The sequence below is a fragment of the Urocampus carinirostris genome, chromosome 3 (genome assembly GCF_059441175.1).
Source record: "Urocampus carinirostris isolate Australia breed hairy pipefish chromosome 3, RoL_Ucar_1.0, whole genome shotgun sequence".
NCBI classification, from domain to species: domain Eukaryota; kingdom Metazoa; phylum Chordata; class Actinopteri; order Syngnathiformes; family Syngnathidae; genus Urocampus; species Urocampus carinirostris.
The window spans coordinates 33,937,992-33,949,961 of NC_142351.1; the positions used below are offsets into that span (position 1 = coordinate 33,937,992).

Sequence of the window (11,970 nt, forward strand, 5' to 3'; positions counted from 1 at the left end):
AAATAGATTAAAAAACGGGTGATTTGTGAACAATGCCTAATTGGCAACCTTCATGTGCCAAAACCTTAAACCAATTCCTTAAAGCAACATTGTTTATTGTTTAGCGCCTCCTAGCCTAATTCATTAAAATGGTCTGCATTTATTTAGCGCTTTACAAGTCACTGAAGACCTCCCAAAGAGCTTTACAATGTGCTTCACACTTACCCATTCACACAGACACTCACACACCGATAGCATGTCAGCCATGCAAGACAACTACCTGCTTATCGGGATATTCAGTGTCTTGCCTAAGCACACTTAACATATAACGCAGAGGAGCCAGGAATCAAACTTGATCCCAAGACAAGCATTTTACCTCCTGAGCTTCAAGTACATCAGTCTATCTTATACTTAACAATAACCTGTGATTGTATAGAGGGGGGGACGTTATGGACGTCGTCAAAATTCCCAGAAACAGGATTAGTACGTTAGCATTGGTAACGACTCAAAGTTGAGTACTTCACTTGGACTGGTTTAGAAAAGTATCAAACACAGGAATACTTTATTTTTAATCCTATTTTGGTCCCCCGTCATGCATCGAAACTCACGAATAAATGATGTTTTTTAACTTGCTGTGGTTCAAAATATTTTATCAAGACTTGGTAAATAAGATGGAGGGGGAAAGGGGTGTGGCCTGTTTTGGGATGACTGAACTAAAAAAAAAGATTTGAATGACAAACAAAAATGCATGAACCATCATATAAATTGTATTTATTTTAGAATACTTGAGGGCTAAAAAAATGTGTATTCATTTGACATAACATGAGGCCCACCTAGAACACATTCACCCCGCCATCTTGCAGCTAAGGGTACGCACAAAGATCAAAAACCTGGTGAATGGCTGTGCAAGAGAATTTCAAAAAATGGTGCGATTGGATCACTTTGAGTCTCTGTAGTTTAGATTCTTCCTTGTGGCTTGTAGCACCCATTTTTGGTTGCAGTCCACAATAAATGGTAAAGGGTAAATCATCTGCATTTATATAGCGCTTTTCAAGTCAATGAAGACCTCCCAAAGCGCATTACAATGTGCTTCACACCCATTCACACACACACTCACACACCAATAGTACTCAGCCATGCAATACAGCTCTATCTTGTGGCCAAATATTACACAGTGTCCCTTTAGAACTAGAATTCCAATACGACCACACCCAAATTGTTTCAACAATGTAGCTAGTTTCTAAGGTAATTAATTCAAAGTACATACTTCATTAGCTTTTTTTAAAATTAACAGTATGATATTGTTCCAAGTTTTTGTTTTTGTTTTATTTTGTTTTTTGCCGGAAGGAGTATGTCGTAACTTTATACCGAGTTGTGAGAATTTTAGACCTTTTTCGGAAGCCTCCTTTGAAACAAACAAACTCAGGGTGTGTTCAAAGATCACAAGTGCAGTTGGAACTCTCAAAAATGCAAATAAAATATTGACAGGTTGGTAGACCAGTGTAGCTTTAATCTTTAAATAAAAAAGAAGGCATGGCAACGGATAAATTTGATTTTCTAAATCATCGATGGAGGAAGATAATTTCAAAGTCGTTTGGATCATTTTGTATTAACCTCCATTTTGTCAATTCTATGGTCCCTGGAGAATGGGTGACCGAAAGATTGATGATTACCCAGCCAACAGTTTTTGGTGAAACTTGCTTTTACACTTTGACATACCCATTTAAAAGCATCTATCATACGGCATTGCAGCTTGAAGAAAGTCTATAAGACATTTATTTTTAGAAGACATGACTTAAATGTCAGAGTTCATTTTACAGCTGAATGAGTAAGAGATCAAGTTGAACTTTATTTTTATTTATTTATTAAGCGGCTCGTATGATGTAACGATCTTTAAACACTTGAGATAGGCCTTAGGGGTTCAAAACTTGCCTGTTAACCCGCTCCATAAACATTCTCATTCAACAAGAACAAATTGTGGTTGTCGTACATCAGATCTTAAGGGCTTCTCATGATACTGACACCTGGAAGTGTGAAAGGGCTGGAACTTGGGGGGTCATGATCGGGGTTGCAACGTGAGCCTAAATCTAAGGGTGCTTCTTTAAAGGCAAACGGTGAGCGTTTTAAAAAAAAAGAACTGAGAGCCAGTTTGCGATTAAGATCTAACGGGTTGACGGGGAGCTTCAGGACTTCTGGTTCACATGGAGGGATCCAAAGATCCTTATCAAGTTACCATCACCCCTTTTAGGCAACAACACCTGCTCAGTGTATTTTTTAGTTAGGCTTTTGTGTATTATCAAAACTACACTAAATGCTTCTCAAACATTTTTAACTAAATGGCTAAATAAATTACAACACAAGATGCTCTGTCATAGAGTTCTTGCTGGTGAAGGCACTACCATCATGAGGATGAGAACTGTGTGAATTTTGAAATCAGCAATCATGTCGGGGCTAATACCAGTTCACCATTTTAGAATCTCATCCCATCTCATCAGCCGTACCGCTTATCCTCATTAGGGTCGCGGGGGGGCTGGAGCCCATCCCAGCAGTGGGCAGGGGGACACCCTGAACTGGTTGCCAGCCAATCGCAGGGCACACAGGGACAGACACCTCATTCGCTCATTCACACCTAGGGACAATTTGGACCGGCCAATTCACCTGAAAAGCATGTTTTTGGAAAGTGGGAGGAAACCGGAGTGCCCGGAGGAAAACCCACGCAAGCACGGGGAGAACATACAAACTCAGCACAGGAAGTCTGGAGCTGGATTTGAACCCACGACAGGTTCCCATGACATGAACTGTGCCGCACAAGCGCTATCCACTGCGTCGCCGTGCTGCCCCCATTTTACAATCAGAACCATAAATTAGAGAAATATTATTATTTATTTCAAAACACTTGAAGGGACATTGTGCATCCCTGGGTTTTGAGTATTCGCAAGTAAAATATCAGTTTCCATTGCTACGCACATGACACAAAACTATATCTTCCGTTGGAGGAATCTGCCACACTAAATTGTGGAAATTTGGAAGCCTGCCTCACGGAGATAAAAGAGTGGATGTCATTCAATTTCTTGCGCCTTAATTCTGAAAAGATCGAAATGTTAGTTATTGCTCCATCTAAATGCCGTGACTTGTTCTCAAAAAACTGTTCTGAACATTGACAAATGTAATATCACCCAGAGTGACGCAGTCCAAAATGTAGGTGTTGTATTTGACCCTTTTGGAGAGAAACGTTGTTGGGCGTCGGCCCAAAAAATATGCGGAGAGGAGATATGACAAAAAGGGAACGCGCTTTATTGCATTCGAGACACGTTCCAAGTTCCAGACGTTCAACATTGGCTTTTATAGTGTTCTCAAATAAAGTTAAGATATCTCATAAAGGTCGTCCGTCCCGGCATCCTCAGCATATCAGCTTGTGACCTCTTGCAAAAACGTCATCCCACGACCTTCACGGGGTGCCTACATACTTATCATTACTTATTATCCACATTCCACAACAACCCCGATCTGTCCTTTCAAACACACATTAAGAATATTACTAAAACAGCTTTTTTTCATCTTCGCAACATTGCTAAAATTCGCCCTATGCCGTCTCAGTCGGATGCAGAGATGATAATTCATGCGTTTGTTGCCTCCCGTCTCGATTACTGTGATGCACTACTCTTTTGTCTCCCAAAGTCCAAAATCAAGAGCCTTCAGCTGGTACAAAATGCTGCAGCGTGGCTTTTAACTAAGCCAAGAAAGTTTGATCACACTACCCCAATTTAAGCTAACTTGCATTGGCTCCCCGTTAGCTTAAGATGTGATTTTAAGGTTCTGTTGGTAATATACAAAATCGTGCATGGATTTGCTCCCTCATATCTTTCAGATATAATTTCCCCCTATGTTGCGATCCGGAGCCTTTGCTCTGAAAATGCAGGCCTACTAGTGATCCCAAGAGCCAAGAAGAGATCCGCAGGTTCGAGAGCGTTCTCCATTCGGGCCCCTGTGCTGTGGAATGCTCTTCTCCCTGAGATTCGATCTGCAACCTCAGTGGAAATGTTTAAATCTTAGCTTAAAACACACTTCGATTCCATAGCTTATGAATGACCTGTATTTCCTGTTGATGATATCTGTGTAATATTTCTTATTGCAACATCCATTGCAGCCTGGTCATCCTGGACCTCATGTTACCTCATGTGCGGTCCCTTCTCAAGGTGTCTTCATTTTCCTCAAGTTGAGGTTTTTGAATTTTTCCTTGCCCTCATGTAGATTTAAGATCAGGGGATGGTGTCATAATAGTCTGTCGTTTGCAATAATGTGTGGTCTGTGCAGCCCCTTAACACTCCCTGTGATTAAGGGTTATACAAATAAACATGACTTGACTTGATTTAAAATTGTGCATGTATCTGAACTGAACCACAGCAAGCGCATCGACCTGACAAAATCCACGTAACATGTTCCCCCCATTCCTTAGGGATAAAGGAGCATCAACTCAGTCAGCATCTTGCTCAAGGACACTTTGGCACACTCATCTCGGAGCAAAGACCAAACTCAAATACATCCATCCATTATCTGCACCGTTTATCCTCAGTCGGGTCCTGGGGGTGCTGTAGCCTATCCCAGCTGTCTTCGGGCAGTGGGCACGAGACACCCTGAACTGGTTGCCAGCCGGTCGCAGGGCACACAGAGACAGATAACTCCCTCGCTCATTCACACCTAGAAACAATTTGGACCAGCCATCCATCCATCCATTATCTGCACCACTTATCCTGAGAAGGGTCGCTGGGTTGCTGGAGCCCATCCCAGCTATCTTCGGGCAGTGGGCATGGGACACCCTGAACTGGTTGCCAGCCAGTCACAGGGTACATAGAGACAGACAACTCACTCGCTCATTCACACCTAGGGACAATTTGGACTGGCCAATTAACCTGACATGCATGTTTTTGGAATGTAGGAGGAAACCGGAGTGCTCGGAGGAAACCCACGCAAGTACGGGGAGAACATGAAAACTCCGCGTAGGAGGATTCGATCCCATGACCTCAGACCTGTGCCACAGACGCATTTACCACTCAGCCGCTGTACTGCCCCTCTCAAATACACACGATACAAAATTAAACAGAAAAAAAGACCAAGAAAAGGTCAACCAATGGAGCATAAGAGAACATATCAAAACATTTCGATGGTAAAAAATTCTAAACTCCATTTGTTAATGAAACAAATGCGTGCAAAACGACTATGGAAGATAAGTCAGTGGGAGTATGGGGGGGATCTCATAAAGCAAATAGGTTGTTTAAATGCCTTTGGGAATTCTCATTACTCCTAATTGTTGTGTTTTTTCCTCTCTAGCTGTGCGCTTACATTGGCAGACAGTTTCAATCATCTTTCGTACGAGGAGCACAAAACAGTAAGTCCCGCTTTTAAATGTCTTATACTTTAGAATTTAAGACCAAAAACACGGTTTGTTTATGTTCTGTGTATATATTTGTTGAATTATTTTAGTGTGGTCCTCTCTTAGGCGGCACTGCATCCAAAAATGAGATCAATGAGTAAAGGTTTGCACCAATTAGGTTTAAGCAGCAGTCTCCATCCTTTTTGAAGCCGAGAGCTACATTTTGTTAATATTAGTGATATGCATTTCTAAAACAACAACTCCTCGGGTTATTACTGTTATTACCAGGCAAATTGATGGAAATAGGGTTAAATATACTCACCCAGAAAATAACAAAGACCCAATACTGGTGAGCTATTTTTAGAGCAAGTCCAGTGGCACCTTGCTCTAGAGCACTTCAGAAAACTCATAGCAATAAAAACTTAAGGCAAAGCTTAAGCCATGGACCTTCGATAGAGGTAGGTTGTGTTATAGCCACTTTATCAAGCTACCGTATTTTCCGCACTATATGGCGCACCATGTTATAAGGCGCACCTTCAATGAATGATATATTTTAAAACTTATGCCATACATAAGACGCACCCCATTATAAGGCGCTATAAGTGCATGCTGGTTTAAGATCAGGTAATTGTGCAATTTTGTAATTGTAATCCTGTGCAGTCCTTCGAGACATTTTTGGGATTAAGGGCTATTTACGGTAAATAAATGTGACGACTTGACTACAGTAGAGAATGTAGTTACTTCATGCAACCTCTAGATGTTGCCACGCTCAAGGGAATGTCAACAAAATATTCAAAAAGGTCAAACTTTATTAACAAACAAGCTTTCCACAACTCCATTCACTCCCAAAATAAATAAACAGCCGTTTTATTATTTTCTCTGAGGTAAAGCATTTTCGTGACACATCTTTGAACAACATCGACATATCATTTTATTTTTTGTCCATTTAGTCAACACGCAAAGAAAAAAACGTCTGATACTGTTATTTTAAATGAAACGTTAGTGCAATCGCAATAAAGTGACACTCGTAATGTGCAAAAACAACGAGTGCAAAGCAATAACATAATAACTGTAAAATGTAAAACGTAAACACACAAAAGAAAAACAAAGATCACTCTATAAGCTCCTCATCGACGAATCCCTCGAATTCTTCTTCTGCTGTGTTCGAATTGACCATATTTCAGTGAATGGGCCATCCAACACGTCCGGTGTTTTTGTGCCAGCGCTGTTGCCTTCATACGTATAGTTATCGTACTGACACTTCTGCTTGCCGCTCTTTATTGAACAACCCACTGTTCAAGTGTCTTCTCTAACTCTGGCCATCTTGCTTTATTGCCACGGAAACTTTGTTGAGTTTTCCTTATTTGGCGGAGCTTATCTTCATCCTTTCTCCACTTCCGTACCATCGATTCATTTAAGTTTAACTCTCTCGCTGCCGCTCTATTGCCGTGTTGTGCTGCGTGACTGATCGCTTTGAGTTTAAACTCGGCGTTGTACGCGTGTCTCTTAACAGGAGCCATTTTCTTATACAAATGCACGTATGAAAGAGAATCTCGCTCTCTCTCTCTCTCTCTCTCGCTCTCTCTCAAACGTGACATTCTGAATAATTCTGCGTTTGTTTAAGGTAAATTGTGCTTTACATCTTCACCAGTCATAACCCTGGATTCAGACAAATACTGTATTTGTTGAATATGAATTAAGCAGTTTAATGGGGTAGCCATTTTGCCACTTAGTAAACAAATACAACACGAGCCCCGGCAACTACCAATCGTTTAATATTTCCCAGTATGCACAGCGCGAAAAATGGAGTCGGCGGCTGTTTCTCGTAGTTGCGAGACCTTGCGAATTTAATATTGAGCCATATATAAGGCGCACTGTGTTATAAGGCGCATGGTCAGCTTTTGAAAAAAAAAACAAGACTTTTAGGTGCGCCTTATAGTGCGGAAAATACGGTACTATTAATGCTAAATGTTGCACGCAGGTTTTGGAGAAACATGCTGCCATCCATACAACACATTAACTATGATACATGATGACAATCCTAAAACATTTTAAAAATGTATCTTTGTAACAAAAGAGTGTGGTTCATAGACTTGCCTAACGCATCCCAGATTGGAAGTGAGTGGCATGTCATATGCTTTAGTTCGTTTGTTTCCAAAAGTTCATGGTATGTTGTCATTTTTCTCAAATGACATTCTACATTTTTAGCTATTCAGCGATCTAGATACCTATCTTTTTACATTTTTTTTTGCATGCAATCGAGCTAATGCTCGTCATCAAGCTAAATTTTGGCCTCCTTTCTAGCTAGTCATCTAGTATTAGTCTGGCTATTTAGATGTATTTCACTCTTTTAGCAAGCTAACTCCCGTCTATATTTTTTTTACCTGAGTATGAACTTTACATTACAATATTATTATCATTGATATAATCATTTGGCATTTCGATTCTATGTAAACCAAATTACATATTTACTTTTTCCATATTTAGCTTAAAATATTCCCGTGCCCATAAAAATATTTTATATGGCTGATGTTATATTTCACTTGTTTTTGTTGTGCTCAGTGCAACCCTTTGAGACTTTTTGTGATAAAATGAATGTGAACTGACTTGAAAGTGAATGGACCAAAACTTTGTTAAAGACAGTCCTTCTATCCATATTTCATAGGGAAATTATTCCCTTGAGAGTTGGTGAAGAGCTGCAACAAACTATGTGTAACACTTTCTTTTCAATAAACAAATCATACGTTTACATGGGTGGCACTTAATGCACTTTTTCAAAAGCAATATTTATGTCAGAACTGAAACAGATGATAGAACCAAACGCGTAACACTTCACACAAAAGTTTATTGGGATATCGAGGAAGTCAGGTGCGAGGAAACAAACGCCACCTATCCAGTAATCGCTGGACAGGAGGAGCAAGCAGCTCACGGGATCGGAGCGTGATCGGAATCCATAAGTGAGTGGATTCGCCGGGGAGATTGGAGCGTGGTCAGGGGCAAAACGGGTCGATAGCCGGAGCGGGAGATCGGAGCGTGGTCGGTGGGCAAAAACGGGTCAATAGCCAGAGACGCTCGGGAAATCAGGAGCAGACAAGTAGGTTACGGATGAAGATGGGACAGACGGGAGCCAGAGTCAAAGTGCTTGCCTTGCGTATGCGGAGGTTTGCTGACGGACTAACAGGGAGTGACCGGAGTACTGAGTTTAAATAGGAGGTGAATCGGTCAGGCAACGAGCAGCAGCTGGCGCCAAATGACCGGGCAAAGGTGAGGGCAATGAGAAATAATGACAATAAGGTGAAAAATTCAACGTTGTTAAGTGGGTGAACATGACCGTTCCAGGTCTTTTGGAAAAGTTGGTGCCTTAAATTATTTAGGGGCATAATGGATTGGTTTATAACACATCAATTCATACGTCCCAGCTCCAATTCGCACTACCGGCCTTTGTGCCAGACAGTGTTTTTTTTCAGGCACTCCAGTTTCCTCCCACTTCCCAAAAACATGCAGATTCATGGGCAATTGGAAATTTACCAAAAAATAATGTTTACAGACTCAAACAATACAGTATATCCCTTTCTATTTAAAAAAATGAAAACTCATTTATTATAATTTAGAAATTGTTCATATTTAAAAACTCATTTTATCATTTGCCTTTTGTTAAAAACTTTTCTTGTTGTCAGATTGTTTTCGATGGAAATCAAAGTGTCTGTTGACAGCTTGCCACGATGGGTTTGTGGCGTTACAAACCAAACAACATGCCAGGAGGTGGTCACAGTGTTGGCTCAAGCCATGGGTATGTGACCACACAATGGGGTATCATTTTTATGAGTCCCATAAAGTTGAAAACAAAATCCCTGTTGTCATTTTCTTGTAGGCCAGCCTGGACGCTACATGTTACGCGAGGGATTTAAAGACTTCGAAAGATGCGTGAGACCAGATGAGCACCCTCTGGAGATTCTAAAGAAGTATGGAGAACACGCCAAGGAAGTCCAGTTCACATTGCTCCACAGTGGCCCGTCAGTTCACGACAAAATGAGCCGGTCTGAAGTGGGCCGGCACCAGCCTTGTCCGCCTCTGCGGAAGAAGGAAACTGTTGCTAAAAGTTGGCGTCGCAGTGGGTCTCTGAACCTGCATCGACAGAGCTTACAACTGTCCTGCTTTCGTGGAGACACAGACCAGAACTATGAGCACCTGAAAAGACCAAAAAGAAAGTCTCTGACCCTTATCGAGGAGGCCTGGGAATGGTTGGAGAATCTGGGTAAAGCCAAAGTATATAGTACGTCAAGTGATAAGAACAGCAGCAAGAATACAGAAAAAAATAAACAGGCTTTTCTGAGTGTCACACTTTCTTCTGAGAGAAACAGTTCAAGTGAACAGAACAAAGAACATGGTTACAGATATTCAAAGCCCGACTTGGAACAGACATCTTGCTGCATGGCACCGCAGCCAAGGGATAAACAAAAACACTCCAAGAAAGCACGTGTGGCAAAACTTATGAGCTTCTCCAGCTATGACAATGAAGCTGAGAGGAATCGATTAAGAGAAACTATCGTATGCCAGCTCGGTTACCTTCAAAAACTTCAAGTTAAGACTGACTGCATAGACAATGAGATTTTAAAGATGGAGGAACGCAAGAGCAACAAGGAAGATTACGAGAACACCGAGGAAGACATGGAGAAGATCAGGTTCTGGCAAAACGAATTAAAGGCAGAGCAAGACTTTGAAAAAGATTTGCAGGATCACTTCCGTGACATGAAAGCAAAGGTTTTGGAATGCAAAGCCAAACTGGACGACTACAAGACCGAAATACAAAAATTAGACTTCTGCAGAGCAAGAAATGTCGAATGTCCCCACACTGGCGACGACAATCCAACCGCGAAATCCAACGGACGGCGATCTGAGACAAAATTAGATGTAAGTAATGACGGGAAGTGGACGCCCATAAATGTCAAACCTTCGGCTGATTTTTTTCCTCCGAGTCAGATAAGGCAGCGCCGGCCCACGGGACCGGCTGAGCTCAGGGAGTGGTGGGCACGCTGGTCTGAAGTCCATAAGTCCAAATCCAACAAAAAGACTGAAGTACACCGCTCGGAGCTTACCATTTTTTTGGGTGGTGCAAAAGGTTAATTTGAGTGAGTCAGAGATTGTTCGTCTTTTAAGAGGACACTTCAGTTACTCTGGTTTGTTTCTCAGACCAGTTTCATGTTTGCAAAACAATAGTGACGTCGTGTCATGTTTCTAATGGAATAGTCTACGTAAGGTCGTTTTATAGGTCAAGTCACGTCACGTTTATCTGATAGCCCTTAATCACAAGGAGTCTCAAAGGGCTGCACAGACCAGACTATTATTACACCATCCCCTGATCTAAAACCTACATGAGGGCAAGGAAAAACTGAAAAACCTCAGCATGAGGAAAACGAAGAAAACCGCACATGATGTAATCCCCCTTCCCGGATGACGAGGCTACAACGGATGTTGCAATAACAAATAATACACAGATATTGTCGACATGAAATATAGGTTATTCATAAGCTATAGAATATAAGTGGGTTTTAAGCCTAGATTTAAACAGCTCCACTGAGGTTGCAGACCATATGTTTTCATAAAAATGTATTGCATGCAATTATTGCAAAATTAAACCTGGAATGTTTGCTGATATCTGAATGCATTATAAAACAAACATCAATAAAAATTACAGTCAACCTTGAGATAACATATAAGACTTCAGTTACAGCGCACCAGGTGGTTCACTTCTGCCTTGGCGTTAGATATGCGCTTTTGGATAATTACGTGAAGGGAAAATGGCCTCAGCCTATCAGTTCAGCGTTTTACAACCTTTTTGATGCGAAGGCACACTTTTCATTCAAAAAAATAACTTATTTAAAATGTTTGAAAATTAATTCTTGGCACCATTTTCATGTTTTTCTTTGAAGCTTAAATTAGGTAGCTTAAATTGATGTATCGAGTTTTTCTAGTCATTTGTGTTCACCGTTGCTCCAGAGGTAATACAGTGGGACCTCGCTACTTCGCAGTTCCACGTTCGCGGGTTCAGAGCTTCGCAGGTCTAAACAATAATAATAATAATAAAATAATTAAAAAATATATATATATTTTTTAAAATGAAGCATTTTTGAAGGGGCGTCGCTACTTCGCGGATTTTCACTTTTCGCGGGGGGTTTCGGTCCCCATTAACCGCGATAGCCGAGGGATTACTGTACCCGTTATTCATTATGGTAATCAGTTTTGCTGTTATTTAGGATTTTACTATATTTTTCTCCCGTTTGCAGGCATGAATATTGGTCAGGGCTTAAAAGGGTGAGATAAAATACAGTATTTATTTGTGTGAATCGCAGACCCCTCATTTTTTTATTCAAAATTGCTGTCAAGTTTCGCTTACTTTGTCAGCTCACTCTAATCGAAAGTGACAAACGCTGTCGAGTATACGTAGCAATGATAAAAAACATTTGACAATTGTGAACACAATAACATAACATTTAGAATGTATTTATTACATGTCTTTGTCATATTTAGCATCAAATACACCGGAGTTCTTTCCCTCATGCTTTTTTTCTCCTAAAGGTGAGATTTCCCTGCCCATTCTTTTCAAGTTTTACTATAAATTG

At 40.9% G+C, this 11,970-nt stretch overlaps 1 protein-coding gene across 4 annotated transcripts; it reads left to right on the forward strand.

Annotated features, from left to right (window-relative positions):
- The first annotated feature begins 5,245 nt into the window (after positions 1-5,245).
- rassf11 (Ras association domain family member 11) lies at positions 5,246-11,071 on the forward strand. 4 transcript variants are annotated; one of them, XM_088329959.1, is made up of 4 exons: positions 5,246-5,365; positions 9,028-9,140; positions 9,222-10,261; positions 10,331-11,071. In XM_088329959.1, exons 1-4 carry the CDS (start codon positions 5,256-5,258, stop codon positions 10,472-10,474), a joined length of 1,407 nt encoding a protein of 468 aa, XP_088186085.1. In that variant the 5' UTR covers positions 5,246-5,255; the 3' UTR covers positions 10,475-11,071. The 4 variants fall into 4 exon arrangements, with proteins under 4 accessions (XP_088186085.1, XP_088186084.1, XP_088186087.1 ...); XM_088329958.1 differs by having other exon boundaries at positions 9,222-11,071; XM_088329961.1 differs by lacking the exon at positions 5,246-5,365 and adding an exon at positions 6,638-6,974 and having other exon boundaries at positions 9,222-11,071.
- Positions 11,072-11,970: the final 899 nt, after the last annotated feature.

Bases quoted from the DNA above. Each gene is read 5' to 3' on its own strand.
- rassf11 (XM_088329958.1), top strand. From the start codon at position 5,256: ATGCCTTTGGGAATTCTCATTACTCCTAATTGTTGTGTTTTTTCCTCT. The intron at 5,366-9,027 runs GTAAGTCCCGCT...TCTTGTTGTCAG, and splicing joins CGTACGAGGAGCACAAAACA to ATTGTTTTCGATGGAAATCA. The intron at 9,141-9,221 runs GTATGTGACCAC...ATTTTCTTGTAG, and splicing joins AGTGTTGGCTCAAGCCATGG to GCCAGCCTGGACGCTACATG.